The sequence below is a fragment of the Bombina bombina genome, unplaced genomic scaffold (assembly GCF_027579735.1).
Source record: "Bombina bombina isolate aBomBom1 unplaced genomic scaffold, aBomBom1.pri scaffold_972, whole genome shotgun sequence".
In the NCBI taxonomy this organism is placed as follows: Eukaryota; Metazoa; Chordata; class Amphibia; order Anura; family Bombinatoridae; genus Bombina; species Bombina bombina.
The window spans coordinates 43225-70232 of NW_026511944.1; the positions used below are offsets into that span (position 1 = coordinate 43225).

The following is a 27008-nucleotide window of genomic DNA, read 5'->3' on the forward strand; positions in this document are numbered from 1 at the left end:
TTAGAAGTCTTACAATAATTTACTGGACAGAGACTCACTCTTGTCTATCAGCTATCCATATCCCAGGTGTTGAGAACTGGGAGGTGGATTTTATAAGTCGTCAGACTTTTCTTCCGGGGGAGTGGGATTTCCTTCGGAGGTCAAGACCAAGCAGGAGAGGGCTTTGGTGTTTTTGACAGCGCCTGCGTAGCCACGCAGGACCTGGTATGCAGATCTGGTGGACATGTCATCCTTTCCATCACGGTCTCTGCTTCAGAGACAGGTCCCTCTACCTCAGGGTCCTTTCAACCATCTAAATAGAATCAATCTGAGATGGACTGCCTGGAGACTGAACGCTTGATGTTATCAAAGCATGGCTTCTCCGAGTCAGTCATTGATACCTTAATACAGACATGAAAGCCTGTCTCTAGGAAAATTGAACATAGATATGGTGTAAATATCTGATTGTTATGAATCCAAGGGTTACTCATGGAGTAAAGTCTGGATTCCCAGGATATTATCTTTTCTCCAAGATGTTTTTGAGAAAAGGGTTGTCAGCTAATTCCTTAAAAGGGGACAGATTTTTACTCTGTCTATTTTTTTGCACAAGCGTCTGGCAGGTATTCTAGACGTTCAGGCATTTGGTCAGGCTTTGGTTAGATCCAAGCCTGTGTTTAAAACTGTTGCTCCGCCATGGAGCTTAAACCTGATTCTTAAGGTTCTTCAAGAAGTTCCGTTTGAACCTTTTTTGTTCCATAGATATCAATCTTTATCTTGGAAAGTTCCTTTTGGGTAGCTAATTCCTCGACTCGTAGAATCTCCAAGTTATCTGTGTTACAATGTGATTCTCCTTATCTGGTCCTTCGTACGGATAAGGTAGTCCTGCGTACCAACCTGGGTTTTTTCCTAAGGTGGTATCTAACAAGTACATCACTCAAGAGATAGTTGTTCCATGCTTGTATCCTAATCCTTCCTCAAAGAAGGAACGTCTATTACACAATATTGGACGTGGTTTGTGCTTTAAAGTTTTACTTACAAGCTACTACGGTTTTCATCAAACGTTCACCTTGTTTGTTGTCTATTCTGGACAGAGGAGAGGTCAAAAGACTTCAGCAGCCTCTCTGTCTTTTTGGTTAAAAAGCATAATTCATTTAGCTTATGAGACTGCTGGACAGCAGCCTCCTGAAGGGATTACAGCTCATTCTACTAGAGCTGTGGTTTTCACTTGGGCCTTTTTTAAATGTGGCTTCTGTTGAACAGATTTACAAGACGGAGTCTTGGTCTGCGCTTCATACTTTTCAAATTTAACAAATTTGATACCTTGCTTCTTCGGAGGCTATTTTTGGGAGAAAGGGTTTTTTACAGGCAGTGGTAACTTCCGTTTAAGTACCTGCCTTGTCCCTCCCATCATCCGTGTACTTTAGCTTTGGTATTGGTATTCCATAAGTAATGGATGATCCGTGGACTGGATACACTTAACAAGAGAAAACATAATTTATGCTTACCTGATAAATTTATTTCTCTTGTAGTGTATCCAGTCCACGGCCCGCCCTGTCACTTTAAGGCAGGTAATTTTTTCATTTGAACTACAGTCACCACTGCACCCTATGGTTTTTCCTTTCTCTGCATGTTTTCGGTCGAATGACTGAATATGGCAGTTAGGGGAGGAGCTATATAGCAGCTTTGCTGTGGGTGGACTCTTGCAGCTTCCTGTTGGGAAGGAGAATATATTCCATAAGTAATGGATGATCCGTGGACTGGATACACTACAAGAGAAATAAATTTATCAGGTAAGCATAAATTATGTTTTTATCCAAGCGTGGGTTTTCAAATTCAGTGATAGATACTCTGGTCCAAGCCAGAAAACCTGTGACTAGGAAGATTTACCATAAAATATGGAAAAGATATATCTGTTGGTGTGAATCCAAGGGATTCTCCTGGAGTAAAATTAAAATTCCTAGGATTCTTTCCTTTCTCCAAGAGGGTTTGGATAAAGGGTTGTCAGCGAGTTCTCTAAAAGGACAGATTTCTGCTTTATCTGTTTTGTTACACAGACGCCTGGCAGCTGTGCCAGATGTACAAGCTTTTGTACAGGCTTTGGTCAGAATCAAGCCTGTTTACAGACCCATGACTCCTCCTTGGAGTCTAAATTTAGTTCTTTCAGTTCTTCAAGGGGTTCCGTTTGAACCTTTACATTCCATAGATATCAAGTTACTATCTTGGAAAGTTCTGTTTTTGGTTGCTATTTCTTCTGCTAGAAGAGTTTCTGAATTATCTGCTTTGCAGTGTGTTCCACCCTACCTGGTGTTCCATTCAGATAAGGTCGTTTTGCGTACCAAGCCTGGTTTTCTTCAAAAAGTAGTTTCCAACAAGAATATTAACCAGGAAATAGTTGTTCCTTCTCTGTGTCCGAATCCAGTGTCCAAGAAGGAACGTTTGTTACACAATTTAGATGTGGTCCGTGCTTTAAAGTTCTATTTAGACGCAACAAAGGATTTCAGACAAACTTCATCTTTGTTTGTCGTTTACTCTGGTAAGAGGAGAGGACAAAAAGCTACTGCTTCCTCTTTTTCTTTCTGGCTGAAAAGCATCATCCGATTGGCTTATGAGACTGCCGGACGGCAGCCTCCTGAACGAATCACAGCTCACTCTACTAGGGCTGTGGCTTCCACATGGGCTTTCAAGAACGAGGCTTCTGTTGATCAGATATGTAAGGCAGCGACTTGGTCTTCTCTGCACACTTTTGCCAAATTTTACAAATTCGATACTTATGCTTCTTCGGAGGCTATTTTTGGGAGAAAGGTTTTGCAATCCGTGGTGCCTTCTGTTTAGGTAACCTGATTTGCTCCCTCCCTTCATCCGTGTCCTAAAGCTTTGGTATTGGTTCCCACAAGTAAGGATGACGCCGTGGACCGGACACACCAATGTTGGAGAAAACAGAATTTATGCTTACTTGATAAATTTCTTTCTCCAACGGTGTGTCCGGTCTTTAATCAGGTTTGAAAAATTTCTTTCTCTATACACTACAGTCACCACGGCACCCTATAGTTTCTCCTTTTTTCTCCTAACCGTCGGTCGAATGACTGGGGGCGGAGCCAGAGGGGGCTATATGGGCAGCTTTTGCTGTGCTCTTTGCCATTTCCTGTTGGGGAAGAGAATATTCCCACAAGTAAGGATGACGCCGTGGACCGGACACACCGTTGGAGAAAGAAATTTATCAGGTAAGCATAAATTCTGTTTTTCTTATAATGGTTTATCTGCAACACTGATGAGTTAAGAATTTTCAGTTTCTATCCATACCTCATTTCATAGGGAAGATGATCTCTGGTGTTTTATCATTCGCCAGTGCTTCTCATATTTTTTTATTAATAATAAAAAAAAAAGTTATTGACTGGTTTATTAGCATTAGCAATGCTTCACCATTTTTATTCTTTTAGGATATCTGTTTCTTTGGTGGCCTTTCTACCTTGCCTGTACTTAGCTGTCCTTATTTTATTTATGAAAAATAAACATATTTGGCAATTTCTGCTGAGTCCTCCAGTGGCTCAGAAGTGCAGCAACTGGCCAGAGACTGGAGGTCACAGGATGCAAGCTACCCTGATTCTGTTAGCTAGTGCTTTTGAAGCACCCCAATACTTATCCATCTTATTCCTTATATGGGGAATAAGACACTGTAGTGATTCTAGGCAGTTCCATTGCTTAGCCATACATATTTCTTACTTGAGAAAGCAGCATATTTTATTTCTTATATGGAAATTTAATTTATATGGTGGTCTTTTGGTGTGATCAGCGCCTAAACTTAATGAATAATCACTTATTTCTTATTTGGCCTTGTTTATCCATAAGGATTATCAGATCCTTGTTTTCCTCTCATGCAGAAGGATCTGAGCATGACCTCCATGGATCCGAAAGATTCATGCCTTCTGCTTCCTTGTCACAGACTTTCCAGTATTTTCGCCTTTTTTTTTTTTTTTCTAGACAAGCACTTCCTTTTCGTAGCTTTTCTCTCAGATTTAGTTATGGCTCCTAGGATCTTGTCAAAATGTGCTAAGAGATTTCCTTATAGACCGAATACAGGGATTGTGGTGGCTCCGTGCCTGGTACTCATCTTGTTTCAGGTGCCCTCTTTTCTTCTACAAGATATGACGAGTCCACGGATTCATCCTTACTTGTGGGATATTATCCTCCTGCTAACAGGAAGTGGCAAAGAGCACCAGAGCAGAGCTGTATATATATATATAGCTCCTCCCTTCTCTCCACCCCCAGTCATTCTCTTTGCCTATACTAGTAATAGGAAGAGGTAAAGTGAAAGAGGTGTTAAAATGATAGTTTTTAGTTTTCTTCAATCAAGAATTTTTTATTTTAAATGGTACCGGTGAGTACTATTTTCCTCAGGCAGCATATAGAAGAAGATTTCTGCCTGAGGAGTGCTATAGAATCTTCACTGTGGGGAACGTTTTCATGTTACACAGCATTGTGGTATGTTCAGTCATTTACTTCTGAAGAGACTGTGATATTTCAGAACCGGCTGACATAGTTCCCAAAGAGGGAAGAGGTAAGCAGTAAACCTATAGACATAAGAAGGGGTATTACTGAAATCCTGTGTATTTAATTTTTATCAGGGCTAAATGCAGCAAGCAATTATGGCAGCATGGTTTAGACACTGGGGCAGCATAACGGTTTTTATTGCAAAACGGTTCGATATAACTGGTGTTTGTACATTGTTCTGGGGGTTCACATGGCTATAATCATACAATTTAGGAATGCTTATCCACATGGCTAGTTCTATACTGCTTTACATGCGGTTGTTTAGGCTGAGAGTACATCGCATATGATGGGCGGGCCCTAATTTTCACGCCTCAGATGCGCAGTTGATTTTGTCAAGAAGGCAGCAAACTTCAGCTTCGGTTGGGCCCAAACTGAGAGATTGTTTACCGGAGTGATATTGAGACGTTTGTCAGATCCCTGAGGGCAGGTAGGTGCCACAGCAGAGCTGTGGCGAGGTGCAGGGGGTTGTCTACGTTTTTTTTCATAACGGTTTGTGTTACATTACTCATTTAGGAGGTTATATTTGCCCCTTGCTTGTGGTGCAATATCCGACTGCAATATAGGATAGGTATACGTTAAAATTGAAAGTTTGTTGACATTTTTAAGCAGATTTGAAAAATTGTGCGCTTTTTTTATTCCTTAAAGGCGCAGTACTTGGTTTTTCAAGAATTTGTTTTCATCAATAAATAAAGTGTTTCACGACTTTTGTGGTTATTACTAGCCTGTTCAACATGTCTGACATTGAGGAAAGTCAATGCTCTATGTGTTTAGAAGCCATTGTGGAACCCCCTCTTACATTGTGTACTTCTTGTAATGAAAGGGCAAAGAACATATTTTAGGTGATAAAAGTATGTCTAAGGATGATTCTCAGTCTGAAGAGAATCGGGTTATGCCACCCAATTCTCCCCAAGTTTCACAACCTTTAACGCCCACTCAAGCGACGCCAAGTACTTCTAGTGCGTCTAATTCTTTTACTCTGCAAGATATGGCTGCAGTTATGTCTACTACCCTCACAGAGGTATTTAGTAGGGGGCAGACTTTCTCTCTTCGCTCAGGCTTGGGCAAGGGATGTTCAGGATCCCTGGGCATTGGAAATTGTGACCCAGGGGTATCAGCTGGAATTCACGGATTTTCTCCCAAGAGGGAGATTTCATCTTTCACGTTTGTCTGTAGACCAGACAAAAAGAGAGGCGTTCTTACGCTGTGTAAAATACCTCTATACCATGGGAGTAATTTGCCCAGTTCCAAAACTAGGACAGGGGTTTTACTCATATGTTCGTGGTTCCCAAAAAAAGAGGGAACTTTCAGACCAATTTTAGATCTCAAATGTCTAAACAAGTTTCAAGATGGAGACTATACAAACAATTTTGCCAATGATCCAGGAGGGTCAATATATGACCACCGTGGACCTGAAGGATGCGTATCTTCACATTCCTATCCACAAGGATCATCATCAGTTTCTAAGGTTCACCTTTCTGGACGAACACTATCAGTTTGTGGCCTTCCTTTCGGGTTGGCCACAGCTCCCAGAATCTTCACAAAGGTGCTAGGGTCCCTTCTGGCAGTTCTCAGGCCGCGGGGCATAGCAGTGGCACCCTATCTGGACCAAAATCTGACCAAATCTCACACGGACATCGTGTTGGCATTTCTAAGAACTCACGGTTGGAAAGTGAATATAGAAAAGAGTTCACTAGTTCCACTAACAAGAGTTCCATTCTTGGGAACTCTGATAGACTCGGTAGACATGAAAATATTTCTGTCAAAGATTCTAAATACTTGCCGAGCACTTCAGTCCATTCCTCGGCCATCAGTGGCTCAGTGTATGGAGGTCATTGTATTAATGGTAGCAGCAATGGACATTGTTCCGTTTGCTCGCTTTCATCTCAGACCACTGCAGCTGTGCATGCTCAGACAGTGGAATGGGGATTATGCGAATTTATCTCCTCAGATAAATCTGGATCAAGAGACCAGAGAGTCTCTCTTCTTTGGTGGTTGTCGCCGGATCATCTGTCCCAGGGAATGTGCTTCCGCAAGCCAGCATGGGTAATAGTGACGACGGACACCAACCTCTTGGGCTGGGGTGCAGTCTGGAATTCCCTGAAGGCTCAGGGTGTTTGGACTCAGGAGGAGTCTCTACTACCAATCAATATTCTGGAACTGAGAGCAATATTCAACGCGCTTCAGGCGTGGCCTCAGTTGGCTTTGGCCAAATTCATAAGATTCCAGTCGGACAATATCACGACTGTAGCATATATCAATCATCAAAGGGGAACAAGGAGTTCTCTAGCGATGATAGAGGTTTCAAAGATAATCCGATGGGCGGAGGCTCACTCTTGCCATCCATCATCAATCTATATCCCAGGAGTAGAGAACTGGGAAGCTGATTTTCTAAGTCGTCAGACTTTTCATCCGGGGGAGTGGGAACTCCATCCGGAGGTGTTTGCATCATTGATTCGTCAATGGGGCACACCGGAATTGGATCTGATGGCATCTCGTCAGAATGCCAAACTTCCTTGTTACGGGTCCAGGTCAAGGGATCCCCAAGCTGTACTGATAGATGCGCTAGCAGTACCTTGGTCATTCAACCTGGCTTATGTGTTTCCACCATTTCCTCTCCTGCCTCGTGTGATTGCAAGAATCAAACAGGAGAGAGCTTCGGTAATCCTAATAGCGCCTGCAAGGCCACGCAGGACTTGGTATGTGGATCTAGTGGACATGTCCTCTCTGCCACCATGGAAACTTCCGTTGAGACAGAACCTTCTCATTCAAGGTCCGTTCCAACATCCAAATCTAAATTCTCTGCAGCTGACTGCCTGGAGATTGAACGCTTGATCTTATCTAAGCGGGGATTCTCTGAGTCGCTCATTGATACTTTGATTCAGGCTCGCAAGCCTGTCACTAGAAAGATTTACCATAAGATATGGCGTAAATATCTTTATTGGTGCGAATCCAAGGGCTACTCATTGAATAGGGTTAGAATTCCTAGGATTTTGTCCTTTCTCCAAGAAGGATTGGAGAAGGGATTATCAGCTAGTTCCTTAAAGGGACAAATTTCTGCTTTGTCAATTTTACTACACAAGCGTCTGGCGGATGTCCCAGACGTTCAGTCTTTTTGTCAGGCTTTAATCAGAATCAAGCCTGTGTTTAAACCTATTGCTCCACCATGGAGTTTAAATTTAGTTCTCAATGTTCTTCAAGGGGTTCCGTTTGAACCCATGCATTCCATAGATATTAAGCTTTTATCTTGGAAAGTTTTGTTTTTAGTTGCTATCTCTTCTGCTTGAAGAGTTTCTGAGCTTTCTGCGTTACAATGTGATTCGCCTTATCTTATATTCCATTCTGATAAGGTGATTTTGGGTACTAAACCTGGATTCCTTCCTAAGGTTGTTTCAAATAAGAATATTAATCAGGAAATTGTTGTTCCTTCTTTGTGTCCTAATCCTTCTTCTAAGAAGAAGAGTCTGTTACATAATTTTGACGTGGTTCGGGCCTTGAAGTTTTACTTACAAGCGACCAAGGATTTCCGTCAAACATCTTCTCTATTCGTTGTTTATTCTGGAAGACGTAGGGGTCAAAAAGCTACGGCTACCTCTTTCTTTTTGGCTGAAAAGCATCATCCGCCTGGCATACGAGACTGCTGGACAGCAGCCTCCTGAAAAGGTTACGGCTCATTCTACTAGAGCTGTGGCTTCCACATGGGCTTTTAAAAATGATGCTTCTGTTGAACAGATTTGTAAGGCTGCGACTTGGTCCTCCCTTCATACTTTTTCCAAATTTTACAAATTTGATACTTTTGCTTCTTCTGAGGCTATTTTTGGGAGAAAAGTTCTTCAAGCAGTGGTGCCTTCCGTTTAGGTATCTGTCTTGTCCCTCCCATTCATCCGTGTCCTGTTGCTTTAGTATTGTATCCCACAAGTAAGGATGAAATCCGTGGACTCGTCGTATCTTGTAGAAGAAAAGGAAATTTATGCTTATCTGATAAATTGATTTCTTCTACGATACGACGAGTCCATGGCCCTCCCTGTCATTTTAAGACAGATTATATTTTTTTTCTAAACTTCAGTCACCTCTGCACCTTTTAGCTTTTCTTTTCTCTTCCTATACCTTCGGTTGAATGACTGGGGGTGGAGCTATATATACAGCTCTGCTGTGGTGTTCTTTGCCACTTCCTGTTAGCAGGAGGATTATATCCCACAAGTAAGGATGAATCCGTGGACTCGTCGTATCGTAGAAGAAATCAATTTATCAGGTAAGCATTAATTTCCTTTTCCTTTAGCGTCATCTTTCACAGGAAGTTTTCTCAGGACATTTATTCTAGTATCCAATTCTCTCAATCCCATTTCGAGAGTGGTATTTCTGGGTTTTATTCTATTTTCATTTAGCTACTTCTCTCAGATCTACTCAGGGAGAAGCTTAGGGCTGCCTGTCATCTATTTAAGCCTTTCCTCATCCTTAAGTGGCTCAAGTCAGGACGTGGTAGGTCTTACAGTTGCAGCCCGGATACTATTCCTTGAGTCCTCCAGAGTTATGTATGTTCAGACTTTGATTGTGGACCATTCAGATCTTTCCCAGGTAATATCTCTGGTTCTTCAGTCAACAGATTCTCTAGACACAGGGATGTTCTGTCGTAGCTCAGTGGTTAGCACAGTTGCTTTGCTACCGTTAGGTTGAGGATTCAAATTCTTCCTGTAACATTTCAGCTAGCAATCCACAAGAGATTGTTTATGCCAGTCGCGGATTCCTGCTCTCAGGGAATGTTTTTTTGTGTGTGTTATTTTGTGTGTTTTTTTTGTCCTTTCTGGGTGATGATTTCCATAGATGAGAATTTCAGGATGGAGAACAGTGTGGGGTTCTCTGAGGACTCAAGGGCCCTGGCGCTTGGAGGAAGAGACTATCCCCTTCAGTTTCTGGACTGGGTGTTTTTTCAGTGAGACTGTTGTGGCCTCTGCTTCGTTCCGTCTGTTAGATTCCATTTGGAAATCTCTTCTGTGGCTTATGCTCTCTAGACTGAGAGGTGTCCTGTAAGATCTCCCACATGTGAGGGTGTCTGGAGATAAAGGTAATGTTTTCTGGTCTTGGTCAATTTACCGAGATTCAGGTTAAGATCAAGAGACAGACCTTCAGGCGGAGCTAGTGGACGCTCTGGCGGTCCCCTGGTTTTACTATCTGGTATACGGTTTCTCCAATCATGCCACTGTCCCAAGTGGTAGTTGGGATCTGTCTTAAGAGGATTTTATAGATTCTTCTGGCTCCTGCGTGGCCTCAAAGGACTTGGTGTGCATATCTAGTGGGAATGTTGTCTGTTCCCCGTGGCGGTTGCATTCTGAGGCCGTTCGTTTTAGCACAAGGCTGTTTTTTGTTTGTTTTTTTTAATTAAGACCTAGCTGCTTTGAGGATGTCTGCATGGAGATGGCCTGGCTAGTCTTGTCCCAGAGAGGATCTGTTATCATACGATCTGGTGGGTTTCCTCTTTTAGGTGAATGTGTTTTTCCTGTCATAGAGTGAGGAACTCACATTTTGTAGTTCCTTCCAGATGGTTTGGAGGAGGACTCCTCCATGGAGCTTTGTCTTTGTTCTCAGAGTATTTATCAAGCTCCAATTTGAGCCTATGCTTGCTGTTATAAAGTTGCTCTTTGGGAAGAGATCTTTTATTATCTTTAACCCTGTACGTGTATCAGATTATTTGTTGTCTCCAATAAGACTTGCATTTTTCGGTTCTCCATTCCGCAGTTCTGTGGACATATCTGTGACTTTTCCTAGATTAGTTTTTCCCACATTATAAACCAGGAATATGTGGTTACTACTTTTATCCCAATCCGTTTTCTTCCTAGATGAGGTTGTTGCATGATTTGGATGGATCGCATATTGGAGACCTTTCTCTGAACACTGTTCTTTCAAACAGGACTTCTTTTTAAACCAGCAGTTTCTATTACATGTGTAAGCATTGCAAAAGGACGAGGAATTATCTGCAATTAGATCAACAAAATGTTCTGGTTTCCACAGTAAAGCAATCTCTTACCTGGAGGATGCACAATCCGTCATTGGGGCTTCCTTTATTCGGCCTTCCTGGGCTAAAGTGACCACAGATGCCTGTATGTTAGGATGGGCCCCGTATGGGATTTTGGAGAGCGCAAGTAGTGTGGTCTCCTCAGGTGGTGAGGTTAACTATAAACATTGTGGAATTTAAACATAGTTCTCTCTGTTCTGCAGTTGGGATTCCAATCCGTGCATAATTTAGATATTACATTTCTTTCCTGTAAAGTTTTTTTCTTTTAGAAATATCATCTGCTAGGAGAGTTTCAGAACTCTTAGCATTATGTGAATCCCCCTTTCTCATTTTCCACAAGGACAAAGCTGTGCTTCGTACCAAATGAGATTTTTTTCCCCCTAAAGTTGTTTCTTCTGAAAATATAAACCAGGAGATTGTTGTGCCTTCTTTGTGCCCTGATCCTTCCATTTCTAAGGAGAGGCTTCTCCATAAGCTAGTAAAGTAAGAGCCTTAAAGGGACAGTCAACACCAGAATTTTTATTATTTAAAAATATAGATAATCCCTTTATTAAACATTCCTCAGTTTTGCATAACCAACACAGTTATATGAATACACTTTTTACCTCTGATTACCTTGTATCTAAGCCTCTGCGGACTGCCCCTTTCTTTTTTAAGACACAATGAGTCCATGGATCATCTTAATTATTAATGGGATATTCACCTTCTGGTCTTCTGGTCAGCAGGAGGAGGCAAAGAGCACCACAGCAGAGCTGATAAATAGCTCCTCCCTTCCCTCCCACCCCAGTCATTCTCTTTGCCTACGTTAGTGATAGGAAGAGGTAAAGTGAGGTGTTAGATTAGATTCTTCAATCAAGAGTTTATTATTTTTAAAGTAGTGCAAGATTGTGCTGCTTTGTTCTAGGGTGTAGCCGTAGTCCATATCAGTCTCCACAGGAGAGCTTTGGTGGCTTTAGAGCAATGGGAACTTGTGGGACATAATACTCACTGTGCCTCCCATATTCTGATGCTGCCCTGACCAAGAAAACCTGATGGATTTTTACTCAGGACTTTCGTTTGTTTCCAGGTCCATGGGAGGGAGAGGACCTCTTATACCTGAGAACTGCCTTGCTGCCAGGCAGAAAATGAGTGCTGACTTTATTTCTGGGGGTTGAGGATCTCAGAAAAAGTTTGGGCACTTTATTAATTTTTCATCTGACCTCATTGAACTTGTACTCAGATTCCCTCTAAGACAAGTTGTCTATATAGCCTAAGGGTGCTGACGACATGGAAACTGTACAAGATTCTATTGCAGATCATCTAGTACACAGATGAAACACTGCAAACAAGGATTTTCGGTCTATCGGACTGAGCAGCTGTTTAAACTGTAACTGTTCAGTCTGTCCATTTGCTCCAGGTGGCTTTACTTAGAAATGGCGACCGGGAGATTTCGTATTACGTTTTTACTTATTTGTGTAAGAACAGTGAGTGGTGTTTCCGCAAATGATAACCGCTGACTAGAGTAAAGATCTATTTTTTCAATCAATGGCGACCGGGAGCTGGCTTGAGTAACGCCCACGAGGGGCGGAGCTTGTAAACGGCGCCAACATTTTTCTTCCTCCCTCCTAACGCTTCTGATATACACTAGGAATGGAGGATGGCGCATTTCAGAAACCCTTCCTTTCTAACACTTGGGTTATCGGAAGAAACAAAGGAATACGTGTTTAATTTCTTGCGCTAAAGACAGCGCTAGTATAAGGTCAGACTTTGTATAGAAAGGCTGTCTGACGCCTCAGCTGGGTGTAGCTGAGGTGTAGACAGAGTTTAATAGTACTGACAATTCTCTCATACAGGTTCAACCATGTCTGACTACGCTAGATATATGTTAAAGGGACACTGAACCCAAATTTTTTCTTACGTGATTCAGATAGAGCATTTCATTTTAAACAACTTTCTAATTTACTCCTATTAATTTTTTTCTTCATTTTCTTGCTTTCTTTATTTGAAAAAGAAACAATTTAAGCTATTTTTTTGGTTCAGTACCATGGAAAGCACTTGTTTATTGGTAGGTGAATTTACTCACCAATCAGCAAGAACAACACAGTGTGTTCACCAAAAATGGGCCGGCATCTAAACTTGCATTCTTGCATTTCAAATTAAGATAACAAGAGAATGAAAATAATTTAATAATAAGAGTAAATTAGAAAGTTGCTTAAAATTGCATGCTCTATCTGAATCACGATAGAAAAAATTTGGGTTCAGTGTCCCTTTAATTCTTTTTAACAACAGGCTAAGTCTTTTTTAAGTATTCTGCCATATGTGAGGCAGATTGATTAAAGAAGTGCACATTACATTTTCCAACACGCATGCAGTGCCCTCCGGTTCCTTACAATTTCCATCTGGAATTGCTACACAAGACATTGCTTCCTCAAAGTCGTAAGCGATGTCTGTGAACAAAGAAGTAACGTTAAGTTCTGCAATGGTTGCATGCTAATTTAGCTTGCCTCTGCACACAGAAATAAAAGGTTACTTTTTTAAAATTTAAAGAGACAGTAAAGTTTATGTGCTAATTTTCGTTGAAGATTCCAACTGTTTATTTGAGTAAATCATCCTTTATTATTAAATACGGTCTAGGAGCCTAGTGACAATGGTCAAATTTACAACAAATTTTTTCCTAAGGTGTTTCAAAGGAAAAAAAAATAAAAATGTTTGCCCACATGGAATTTCCCTGTTTTTAATACAGAGTAGTGGGATTGACTCAGTTGTGTTTTTTTTCAAATGTTTCTTCCCTGTAATTAAATAGGAAGATACTTCGGTAATACCGGATAAGGACTTCTCAGTCTCGGATGAGGTAAACACCTTTATCTGATCAGGAGCTTCTTGAGGAAGTTTTTTTTAGCTACTCTGGGTGGCTCCAACACCAGTATGTTCATCTAATATTATGATGGACCCTTCATGATGGAAGTATCCTGTACCAGATAGGACTATAGGGGTTTTTCTCCTTTTTTTCTCCTACACTTAGAAGGTGGGAGATAACCAGGGCAAATGGGAATCCCCACGTTGGTCTAGAGTCTTAACATGAAGGATAGTAGTTTTTTCAGGATTCTATGCAGGTGGAGGACCCTATGATTATTAGGGTTAGAGGGTCTACATTGTCAACCTGCGGTTCCCGAGATACGGGTCGAGGCCCAGGGACCCCCAGGCGGAACTGTAAATGATCTGGTGGTTCCTTGGACTTTCAGTCTGGCATACCTTTTGTTCTCTGTTTGCGCTTCTTCCTGGGGTCATTGCTCGACTCAGACAGGAGAGGGCATCGGTGATTCTCATTGCTCCATCTTGGCCTTGCAGGATTTGGTATGCAGAACTGGTGGACATGTCAACTCTGCCACCGTGGAGACTTCCGTTGAGGAAGGACCTTATAGTTCAAGGGCCCTGCCTTCACCCAAGTCTAGTTTCTCTGAAGCTGACTGCTTGGAGATTGAACGCTTAATTTTGTTAAAGAGGGTTTTTTCTGATTTGGTCATAGTGACCATAATTCAGGCTCGTAAGCATGTGACTAGAAAGATTTACCAGATGATTGGGTGTAGATATCTTTATTGATGTGAATCCAAGGGCTACTCATGGAGTAGAGTTAGGATTCCTAGAATTTTGTTTTTTCTCCAAGAGGGTTTGGAGAAGGACTTGTTGCTGAGTTTCCTAAAGGGTCAAATCTCGGCTTTATCTATTTGGTTACTCGAACGACTGGCAGATGTTCCAGGTGTTCAATCTTTTTGTCAGGTCTTGGTCAGGTTCAAGCCTGTGTTCAAACCAGTTACTCCTTCTTGGTGTCTGATTTTAGTTCTCAAGGTTCTTCAAGGGGCTCCGTTTGAGCCTATGCATTCCTTAGATATTAAGATGTTATCTTGGAAGGTTTTATTTCTTGTGGCTATTTCTTCTGCTCAGAGTGTGTCAGAGCTCTCGGCATTACAGTATGAGTCTCCTTATCTTATTTTCCATTCAGATAAGGTAGTTTTTAAGTACCATTTAGGATTTCTTCCTAAGGTTGTTTCTGACCGGTACGTTAATCAGGAGATTTTTGTTCTTTACTTGTGTCCTAATCCCTTCTCTCAGAAGGAAAGGCTTCTGCACAATTTGGACGTGGTCCGTGCTTTAAAGTTTTATTTACAGGTGTCTTAGGACTTTCGTCAGTCTTCTTTCTGTTTTTCTCAGGAAAACGTAAGGGACAGAAAGCTACGGCTACTTCCCTTTCTTTTTGGCTGAAGAGTATAATACGTTTTGCTCATGAGACTGCTGGACAGCAGCCTTCCGATAGCGTTGCGGCTCATTCCACGAGGGATGTTGCTTCCTCATGGGCATTCAAAAATGTTAGTTCTGTGGAACAGATTTTCAAGGCTGCAACTTGGTCCTCTCTTCACACTTTTTCAAAGTTTTACAAATTCGATACGTTTGCCTCGGCTGAGGCTGTGTTTGGGAGAAAGGTTCTTCGAGCAGCGGTGCCTTCCGTTTAGGTTTTCGGTCTTGTCCCTCCCGTATCATCTGTGTACTCTAGCTTTGGTATTGAATCCCATTAGTAATTAAGATGATCCGTGGACTCATCGTGTCTTAAAGAAAAGAAATGTTATGCTTACCTGATAAATGTATTTGTTTTTTGACACAATGAGTCCACGGCCCGCCCTGTTCTTGTAAGACCGGATTTTGGGTTTTTGTAAACTTCAGACACCTCTGCACCTTGGTTTTTCCTTTCTCTTCCTAACTTCGGTCGAAGGACTGGAGTGGGAGGGAAGGGAGGAGCTATTTATCAGCTCTGCGGTGGTGCTCTTTGCCTCCTCCTGCTGACCAGGAGGTGAATATCCCATTTGTAATTAAGATGATCCGTGGTCTCATCGTGTCAAAAAATAAATACATTTATCAGGTAAGCATAAATTTTCTTTTATGTCAGTTCTTTTGACAGATTTGCATTTTAGCCAATCAGTGCTGGCTCCTAGGTAACTCCACAGGTGGCAACACAATGTTATCTATATGGCATACAAACCAAGGAATGACTGGGATTTCAGACTTCAAGAGAGGTTAAAAAGTTCAAGTTTTATTGCACATAGAGAGTAGCAAAACAGTACGTCCCCACAATAGCATACATCCAACGTGTTTCCTGCCCATTATGGCACTTCATCAGGGGTCTATATTACATACATATACTAATGCCCTCTAGTGGTGAACAAATGTCAAAATGCATTCAGATAGGAGGCGGCCTTCAGGGGCTAAGAAATTAGCATATAAACCTATTTAGGTTTAGCTTTCAACTAAGAATACAAAGAGAAGAATCAAAATTGATGATAAAAGTAAATTGGAAAGTTGTTTAAAATTACATGCCCTATCTAAATCATGTAAGTTTTTTCCCTTTAAAGTTTTATCTCCAGGCTACTAAAGATTTCCGACAGAGCACAAGCTTATTTGTGCATCTTTCTGGTCCTTGTAAGGGTCCAAAAGCTACTGCAGTGGGTGTGACTTCTTGGCTCAAACAGGTGATTCACAAAGCTTATTTGGTGGTGGGATCAGTTGCTACTTTGTGGACTTTTAAAAATGAAACATCAATGGAACAGATTTGCAAAACTACAACATGGTCTTCCTTTACATACTTTTGCCAAATTTTATCGTTTTAATGTTTTGCTTTGGAAGCTGTTTCTGGCAGGAAAGTCCTTCAGGCTGCAGTATCTGGCAAATAGGAACTGTTTCTTGTCCCACCCTTTCCTTGTCGAGGACTCCACAGCTTGGGTATTAAATGCCACATGTCGTCATATGAAAGAAAACAAAATTTATGCTTACCTGATGATAAAGTCTTTTCTTTCAGGATGGTGAGAGTCCATGAGACTCCGCCCTTTTTAATTTAATTTTTTACCTCCTACATACCCTGCTTTATCTTTCCTGTCCTTTTCCTCTGCTCAATTATACGTTAAACAGATTAGTACAGGGAGGTGGGAGGGCTTAAAAGCTCTTGTTGTTTGTGGTTCTTCGCCTCCTCTTAATGGCAGAAATTCACACATCAAGGCTCGTGGACTCTCACTTTTCTGAAAGAAAATTTATTAGTAAACATAATTATTTTATTTTTTTTAAGAATTTTGTATGAAGGTGGTTTCCTATATTAGTGTTCCCCACAGAAAATATTTTATATTATAATAGAACTCTCTGCTATCCAAAGCACACCTTAGTTGCATAATAGAACATAAATGTATTTCATGCTAATTTGTACAATACAATTTTAACATTATTGGCTCAGTAACATCAGCTGGGTGGTACACTTGCTAAAAAAAAGTCCTGGGGAGAACACAGATTATTATATTTCTGCAAACTAAAAGTTATTTTCTAAAACGTCTTGGTGAGAAAAAGTTATTTGTGTAGGGGATTTACATAAAAAAGTGAAATGTATGTGTAAACGTAATGAGAGCCAAACGACTAAATAGTGCTCCAGCACAGTGGTGTGAAAGTGGTTCAGCAGTGAAGGGGTTAAGGAGCAATTGAGTGCTGAACTTTGTTGCAATAAGACAGTTACACTGGAGTGGGCTAGCTGAGGCTGCAGAGATTGAAGATTACTGTAGTCTGTAAGGATCAGAAGTCAGAGAAATGCAGACTGTTATCTTGATGATATGTAGGCTGGGTCTGTGTGTAATGGAACATCTCCTGCTAATCGCATATCAGTGAGTACTTGAAACTACAAGATCTGATTGTTCTATCTAACATTTTGTATGTAATACTCTCTATGCCTTATTTCTTTCTTAATTTAATTCTATTCCAACACTATTTAAATGAAAATGTCACAATCTGTCTAGTAACATGCCACTGACAGGCTATATGCTATCTACAGCTTTCTTTCTGAAAAAAAAATGCCGGAAGAAAGGGCAAGCCAAAAATGAAAACATGGATTTTATTTTTATTAATATGTAAAAACATAACCTTTTTGGCTAGTTACATTATAATAATTAGTGTATTGGAATTTAATATTCCCTTAAAGGGATACTAAACCCAATTTTTTTCTTTCATGATTCAGATCGAGCATACAATTTTAAGCAGCTTTCTAATTTACTCCTATTTTCTTCATTTTCTTGCTATCTTTATTTGAAAAAGAAGGCATCTAAGCTAAGCACCCAGCCAAATTCTGGTTCATAACCCTGGACTTTACTTGTTTATTGGTGCTGTTCAATCAGCAAGAACAACCCAGGTTGTGAACCAAAAATGGGCTTACTTCTAATCTTATATTCTTGCTTTTCAAATAAAGATAGCAAGAGAATGAATAAAAATTGATAATAGGAGTAAATTAGAAAGTTGCTTAAAATTGCATGCTCTATCTGAATCATGAAAGAAAACATTTGGGTTCAGTGTCCCTTTAATGAATGTTACAGGCATTGTGTGGTTTGTTTCAATAACTTGCTTTACTATTGTGCTTTCCTGTTCCTTACAAGGCTGGTCCATGTTGAACTTAATTGGGGTAAAGAGTGCACACATGATGATATCCAGTTGCATTGCTAAAGGAATCTCTGCTCTTTTTTTATGTTCACTTCACCAATTATACTCCCACATATTGATGGTCTCATCTGTAATTACATCTTTTGTTGCAGTCTTGTATAAACCAATTATATAGGTCATCGGAACACCACAATATAATTATGAGCCAAATGTATTCATTGTATCTGATCAAATGTGTAATTGCATGTTGCTGCATTGGATTTAGCTAGCATGAAGTATTTTTATGCCCAGTAATATTATCATTGTGAAACGCATCTAAATTAAATTTGTAGCGTTTTATTTTTTTAATAAATACATTTTTAATAAATTGTTTTAAAAGCATTGAAAATGTGGCTCCTAGAGGTGAATTTTGTGGTTAATATATTCTGACCTCTTATTAAAGTTGATAGTAGACCTTGAGCGCCCTGTTGGGAGTTGGAGGGAAATACAAATGTAGTACTATATATGTGTATCTATTTTGTATAATTATATTTATTTATTTTGAGTTCTAGATTTTGAACAATGGGTGTATTTTGGCCTAGGCAAACAAGGCACTTGCCTAGGGTGGCAGATTAAGGGGGGGGGGCAGCATCTAATTTTATATATATTTACTGCTCACGTGACTATTTTTTCAATAAAACACTTGCCACCCGAAGAAACATCCCAACACAAACCTGCAATCTCCCAACTTCACTCCCAGTGGCCCACTCTGCACCCTCCTCCCGACCACTGAGAGCGAAGTGGCTTCCCTTTTGTCTTCCTCTCACCTCACTACCTGCCCACGTGACCCTATTCCTTCACCTCTAATTCCCCCTGTGTCTCTCACCCTCACTCCGGCTCTTACTCACATATTCAACCTATCCCTTTCTACCGGCTCATTCCCTGCTTCCTTCAAACATGCAAAGGTCACCCCCCCATCCTCAAAAAACCCTCCCTTGACCCCAACTCCCCTGCAACCTACCGCCCCATATCACTGCTCCCGCTAGCTTCAAAATTACTTGAAAAACTAGTTTTCAATCGCCTAACCCAATTCCTGTCCTCCAACTCATTGCTCGACCACCTGCAATCTGGCTTCCATCCCCAACACTCAACTGAGACTGCCCTCACCAAGGTTACTAACGATCTCCTTTCTGCTAAAAACAAAGGCTACTACTCTATACTCATCTTACTGGACCTCTCTGCTGCCTTCGACACTGTTGACCATCAACTTCTCCTACAGACTCTCAGCTCTCTTGGGGTCTGTGACACTGCCCTCTCCTGGATTCACTCTTATCTCTCTAACAGATCCTTCTCCGTCTCTTCTGCTGGTGACTCCTCCTCTCTTTTGCCTCTGTCTGTTGGAGTACATCAAGGCTCTGTCCTGGGTCCTCTACTCTTCTCTATTTACACTTCTTCACTGGGTAAACTTATCAACAGCTATGGCTTCAGCTATCATCTCTATGCTGACAATACCCAGATCTACCTTTCCACCCCTGCACTCTCTCCTTCTGTCAATTCTCACATCAGCGACTGCTTATCTGGCATTTCCTTCTAGATGGCCTCTCACCACCTAAGTATAAACATGTCCAAGACCGAACTACTTCTAATTCCCCCCTCTAACTCTACTCCAGTTTCTAATTTTTCCATCACTGTTGGCGGCACCACTATCTCCCCATCACCCCAAGTCTGCTGCCTTGGAGTCACGCTTGACTCAAATCTGTCCATTTCCCACATCCAATTGCTCTCTTCATCCTGCCGCAACCACCTACGCAATATCTCCAAAATTTGTCAGTTTCTAAGTGCTGAAACTACTAAACGGCTAATCCACTCCCTGGTAATTTCCCGACTTGACTACTGTAACAACTTACTAACTGGCCTCCCTCTCTCCCGCCTCTCTCCCCTCCAATCCATCCTAAATGCTAATCCACCTCTCTGGACGCTCTGTTTCTGCTGCACCTCTCTGTGAGTCCCTTCACTGGCTCCCCATTCACAACAGACTTAAATTAAAAATTCTTTCCCTGACCTACAAATCCCTCACCAATGCTGCCCCACCCTACCTGTCCTCACTTATCAACAAATACACTCCTGCCCGCCCCCTAAGATCCAACAATGACCTGCTTCTTGCGTCCTCTACCATCACCTCCTCTCATGCTAGACTACAGGACTTCTCTCGTGCGGCACCAACCCTCTGGAACACACTTCCTCGTGCTGTCAGACTTGCCCCTAACCTCTCCTCCTTTTAAACGTTCCCTAAAGACCTTTCTGTTCAGGGAAGCTTATCACCCGACTTATTAACATACTAACTTCACTTAACTAACAGCTGCCCTCTATCTCCTCACTAATATCATTCTCACCTTTGCAGTCCCCACCTCCTGTTTCCCATCCGACCCATCTAGATTGTAAGTTCCCACGGGAATAGGGCCCTCAATTCCCCCTGTTTTTGTCTGTAAAATTTTGTCTTATCGTATTGTTTCTCCATTGTACTGTTATCCTTGTACCCATGGGCAGCGCTGTGGAATCTGTTGGCGCTTTATAAATAAAGAATAATAATAATAATTCAACCCACCCGAGTGTTTTGTAAGCCCTGGTGAACATTTACTCTAGAAATACCATGAAAACAAAAGAAAATGTTACAATCTGGGGGGCAGCAGAATTTTGAGTGCCTAGGGAAGCACAAAACCTTAATACGCCACTGTTTTGAACAATTTTGTTGAGTTCTGAATGTTAAAGTATTAAAGTTCAAAACACATTTACTTTTTTTTGTTCAATTTGTACTGCCTTATTTTCATGCTATGTTAACAATCACCTTGTCTTATCTATTTCCAGATTGTAGATGTCTTTATGGAGAATAGCCTTATCCAGCAGTGCACATCCTTCCTGCTTGATGCACTAAAAAACAATCGTCCTGCAGAAGGCCACCTTCAGACACGCTTGCTGGAGATGAACCTGATCCATGCACCACAGGTATTGCCGTGTAAAAGACTTAAAAATTGCTACGTGAGTTATTGCCACAGCATTGATCTCCAAACTCACTTTTAGATTTGTCACAATTTTACCTTATAAAGCATCAGGGAGAAACCCACAGCTATATTTTTATATCCGCTGATCTAAAACTTGTTATATTTACCACTCTGCCTTGGTCCAAATTACTTTTATATTTTACAATTTGCAGTAAATGATCCTGCTGTCTATCATTGCACATATGTGAACTAGGTTTTTAGAAATACAGACACCCACATCAGAGGCTTAAGCATCTTATAAAAGACTTGTCTATCTCATCTTATTTCTCTTGCATCTATATCCTGGTCAGGTAGCAGATGCCATTCTAGGAAACCAGATGTTTACACATTATGACCGTGCCCACATTGCTCAGCTTTGTGAAAAGGCAGGACTGCTGCAGAGAGCCCTTGAACACTACACAGACCCTTATGATATTAAAAGAGCTGTGGTGCACACACACCTTCTCAATCCAGAGGTGAGTGTTCTTGTCGATTATTTTTTTTGTATCTTTTTCTAGTAACTACAGTCGCTCTCTTTTCCTCTCATTTCTCTAATTACCTTTTAGTGTTCCAAACTGTGTTTGTTTTTGTTTGTTTGTTTTTTGACGACTGTGCTTGGTTACAGTGGCTGGTAAACTTTTTTGGCTCACTGTCTGTGGAGGATTCTGTGGAGTGCCTGCGCGCAATGCTATCAGCTAACATCAGGCAGAATCTACAACTCTGTGTTCAAGTGGCATCCAAGTATCATGAACAACTGGGCACTCAGAACCTCATTGAACTCTTCGAGTCTTTCAAGAGTTATGAAGGTATCTAAGCTTTTTGTAATAATGTTAATTCATATAAATCCATGCCTTCAACTACATCTGAATATCAAACTGTGTTTAATATTCAGTTTTTGAGTTGACATTGATTTCTCAATGTTTGCAGCTCAAGATTTAACTTTTTGCCAATCCTTTACTGCCAGGTCTCTTCTACTTCCTGGGATCCATAGTTAACTTCAGCCAAGACCCTGACGTGCACTTTAAGTATATCCAGGCAGCATGCAAAACAGGACAGATTAAGGAGGTGGAACGGATCTGCAGAGAAAGCAACTGTTACAATCCTGAACGTGTCAAAAACTTCCTCAAAGTATGTCGCTTGAGCTATGATTTCTCACTACAAACAATAAAAAATAACATTCTTCTCTCTCATTATACGTTAAAGGTATACTAAACCCTATATGCAGAACAGTGGGTGCTCTGTTCTTCTCCCTGCCCACCATGAATCCTAGGCAATTGGATGATGCCACCCAATGTGTTTCCTGTTACTGAGAATTCAAGACACTACTGTACTTGCACCCTCCTGTTTTAGGATCTAATGGATTCTTCTGTAAGCAAACACACCCTTATAGTGATATTCTTGGATCATCATCATCTTGTCCTCTTTTTCTTCCTAGGAGGCCAAACTTACAGACCAACTTCCATTAATTATTGTTTGTGACCGTTTTGACTTTGTCCATGATCTTGTCCTCTACCTGTATCGCAACAACCTTCAGAAATATATTGAGATCTATGTGCAAAAGGTGAGTCACTGAAATTGTAATTGGTTTTAATTATTTTTGGAAAATATATGAAACTATGCAATTTTTTTTATTTTTTACTACTATATTGTATAAAACCCTTTCAATTATGTGATAACACAAATTTAATTGATATAAAATATAGGACATTTTATTCTGGAAATGATTCTGTGCAGTCAAACCTTTAAATTCTGTTAGTTAAAGGTTGTATCTCTGCCCTTAGGTCAATCCAAGCCGTATCCCAGCGGTTGTGGGAGGACTTCTGGATGTGGATTGTTCTGAAGATATTATAAAGAACCTAATTATGGTTGTACATGGCCAGTTCTCCACTGATGAACTGGTTGCTGAGGTGGAAAAAAGGAACAGGTGAGACAATGCACACTGGTTATCTTTCTTTAAGTTTGGGAGTTGTTATATCCTCAAAATGCCTCTGCTTTACACTGAATTCACCTGTCCTATGGAGGTCTGCCATGGGCAAATTTTATTATTATTTAAATTTTATTTTTTTGAATTTTGCTTGCTTAACCCCTGCCAAGAGTTTAAATACATATAGTCCAGTTACCTTCCAGTACCTACTGCAGATAAGGATTCTTCTAGTGAGACAATCAGAAACCGGTATCTGTCACTGGCCACATACTCATCTGGAGTGACACATGAGTGTTCCAGTTGCACATCTTTAACCAGGAAGAAACGTAAGAAAAGGGAATAAAAAAAAAAATTACTCTTAAGAAATATACCTTTTTATTTATACACTAGAGAGTCTAACTTGTTGAACCTTTTTGCATTAACTGATATATTGACACTTATTAATCAATCTTTCTTGGTTTCATTTTTATTCTATTCCTCACAAAACCGAAAGTGATGTGGAGTGTGAAAATATTAGTCCCTAATCATTTTGGCTTTTATATTAAAGTTGTGTTATTACATTCAAGCCAACATTTCAGTATAAATATAAGTACATAAAACATTAACCCTATTTCCATCTTAATGGGAGGAGAGTCCACTGCTTCATTCATTACTTGTGGGAATTAAGAACCTGGCCACCAGGAGGAGGCAAAGACACCCCAGCCAAAGGCTTAAATACCTCCCCCACTCCCCTCATCCCCCAGTCATTCTTTGCCTTTCATCACAGGAGGTTGGCAAAGAAGTGTTGGAAGATTCAGAGTAGTCTCTAATGGAGGGTAGTACTCTTCGCAATGGGACTAGAATTTTAAGAAGTCCTGTCAGCCTCTCAGTGAGAGCATGGGTGAAATTTAGAGTCCGGAGATGCAGGAGGAGTTCTTCTGCGAATCCATCCCGACTCATATTAACATCTCCTTAAGCAATCAGCGTTGACGAGTTTCGTTGCCTGTTTGCTGCTCTCAAGTCCATGTCAGGAGCGATGCTACTAACCTGTCACACTTGAAAGGCCGTGTTCCTGTTCCACGGCATAGATTTTGGTAAGATTGTTTCATTTTTTATACATGTATGATAACACTAGAAGACAGGCTCACAGTGTGACTCCTTTTATCTGTATAGAATCAAGGGTTAATATCTCCTGAGGGGGATTATTATACAGGGGGGAATAATCTTATGTTTGATTTTATGCTGCTTTTATGTGTGAGATGTTATGGGCTCACAGGCTGTTATGGAATATACAGGTTTCACTTTGAGTACCATGCAGCTTACAAGCTTGGCACGCTTTTTCTCATAGCAGGGACGGTCCTCCATTGTGCACCATGTGATTCTTTCCCTCTTTCTTGACCGAGTGTCTATTAGAGAGGAGTCCTAACTCTCTGTACTGTCTTGGTCATGGGAGGTGGTGATTGGAGCAGATTTGTAAGGCGTCTATTGGTCCTCTTTACATTCTTTTGCAACATTTTGCATATTTTATGTTTTTTGCTTTGGCGGAAGCAGCTTTTGGGAGAAAGGTTCTGCAGGCTGTGGTGCCCTCAGTATAGGGTCCGCCTACTTTTACCCTCCTGTTTTTTTTCTGTATTCAGTGTACTCTAGAGCTTGGGTATTTATTCCCACAAGTAAAGAATGAAGAAGTGGACTCTCCTCCCATTAAGATGGAAAACATAAATTATACTTACCTGATAATTTAATTTCTATCTGTGCTCCCACCCGTTTCTCCGGGGGGAGGGCCTAAATTTAATATTGTTCTTCTGGTACCATTTATCCCCTTATATTTCTCCTACTGTTCCTTGTTCCCTTGGCAGAATGACTGGGGGATGAGGGGAGTGGGGGAGGTATTTAAGCCTTTGGCTGGGGTGTCTTTGCCTCCTCCTGGTTGCCAGGTTCGTAATTCCCACAAGTAATGAATAAAGCAATGGACTCTCCTCCCACAAATGGAAATTAAATTATCAGGTAAGCATAATTTTATGTTTTTTAAGAACCGACCAAATAAACAAACTTATGTACCACCATGAACATCTGTATTTAATGGTTAGCAATAGACATATCTATTCTGCATAATCATTAGCAGAGCGAGCCCAAATGACAAAACGTTAAACACTAAAATGAATGTATAAAATCCTTGACTTTTTTTTTTTCTTTTCTGAAATATAAATTGTAAATAAAAAAAATAAAATATGGACACGATTAAAGGCAGAAAATAAAATCTTATGCTAAAACCGAATGCAATGGAATATTAGAATCTGTAGTCTTGAGGATATAAAATTAAAGTAAATTGAGCAAACTATCTTGGTCAAATTTTTACCTGATGCAAAATGTTTTTCCATTGAATGAATTTTGCTGCTCTGTGGTGCATTTTCATATTCACCATTCATCTTAAAAACAGGTTGAAGTTGCTCCTACCTTGGCTGGAATCTCGAATTCATGAAGGGTGTGAAGAGCCAGCTACCCACAATGCTTTGGCCAAAATTTATATTGACAGCAACAACAACCCAGAACGGTTCCTAAGGGAGAACCCCTTTTATGACAGCTGTGTTGTGGGCAAGTACTGTGAGAAGAGAGACCCCCACCTGGCTTGTGTGGCATATGAAAGGGGACAGTGTGACCTGGAGCTTATTAAGGTAGTTGTCAGGAAGTCTCAGCTTTTTCCTTATTAAATGGCAAACAATATATTTTTTTTTTTTTTTTTTTTTTTTTGCACAATTCCAAAACCTAGACTTTACACATATATATGTTTCATGCCTTTTTCTTTCAAATAGCAGACAGAAAAGATATACAACAACAGTCTTCTACTGAGCTATACTTATCTTGTGTATGCAGATCTGACACAAATGTTTGTTGGTCTCTTTTTCTCTTTTTCTCTTTTTTCTTTCTCTCTTTCTTTCTCTCTCTTTTTATTTCTTTATTTCTATTTCTTTCTCTCTCTCTCTTTCTTTCTTTCTTTCTTTCTTTCTTTCTTTCTCTCTCTCTTTCTTTCTTTCTTTCTTTCTTTCTTTCTTTCTTTCTCTCTCTCTTTCTTTCTATATATTTTTTTTTATCCAAAGGGTGGGTAAAGTAATACTCTTAGTTACAGGGGTCATCATTCTTGTTTTTACACTCGGGGCGGATTTGAAGTGAATGACAAATAACAGTGACTTTATACATAGTGTTGCTGGTTCCTCTACACATGGTGTAAAAATGAGAACACGCATAATGGCCCCTTGTACCTAAAACCATTGTGGAATTTTTTACATCTCGCTTTCATTTTTCATTATTATATTTGTGAAACATTATTTGAGGTTGGATTAGGAGAATAGGGATGATCACATGAATAACACTAAAACTATTATAAAAAGCATTAGCAGAGCAGTGCATAGTTACAGTAAAAAAACATAATAAATTAAATGTATATAGGCTACTGTGATGTATTTAAACTTTTCACTGGTGATCTATGGGACAGGTGGCTTGTGACATTTTGGACTAGATTACAAGTGGAGCGCTAATTTATCATGCGGTTTAAAGGGACACTAGACACTAAATTTCATGCACCTCCCTGCCATTATGGAACCTAGGTTACACTGCAAGTATGTAAAGTTGAGTTGCTGCACATGTGCAAATTTGTCGGCATTGGAATGTAGTGAACATTTTTTTTCTCCAACATAGGTGTGTCCGGTCCACGGCGTCATCCTTACTTGTGGGATATTCTCTTCCCCAACAGGAAATGGCAAAGAGCCCAGCAAAGCTGGTCACATGATCCCTCCTAGGCTCCGCCTACCCCAGTCATTCTCTTTGCCGTTGTACAGGCAACATCTCCACGGAGATGGCTTAGAGTTTTTTAGTGTTTAACTGTAGTTTTTATTATTCAATCAAGAGTTTGTTATTTTAAAATAGTGCTGGTATGTACTATTTACTCTGAAACAGAAAAGAGATGAAGATTTCTGTTTGTAAGAGGAAAATGATTTTAGCAACCGTTACTAAAATCGATGGCTGTTCCACACAGGACTGTTGAGAGGAATTAACTTCAGTTGGGGGAACAGTGAGCAGACTTTTGCTGCTTGAGGTATGACACATTCTAACAAGACGATGTAAT

At 40.5% G+C, this 27008-nt stretch overlaps 1 protein-coding gene across 1 annotated transcript in view; it reads left to right on the forward strand.

The window, feature by feature from the left end:
• LOC128644022 (clathrin heavy chain 2-like) overlaps positions 1–25611 on the forward strand; it is a gene marked incomplete at its 5' end in the record, with an annotated part of 61030 nt that extends 35419 nt beyond the window's left edge. Inside the window, 7 exon segments of the mRNA XM_053696785.1 lie at positions 20813–20950; positions 21297–21461; positions 21611–21791; positions 21950–22113; positions 22421–22546; positions 22767–22909; positions 25326–25611. Of these exon segments, the coding sequence (XP_053552760.1) occupies positions 20813–20950; positions 21297–21461; positions 21611–21791; positions 21950–22113; positions 22421–22546; positions 22767–22909; positions 25326–25596 (1188 nt within the window).
• Between the last annotated feature and the right edge of the window lie 1397 nt (positions 25612–27008).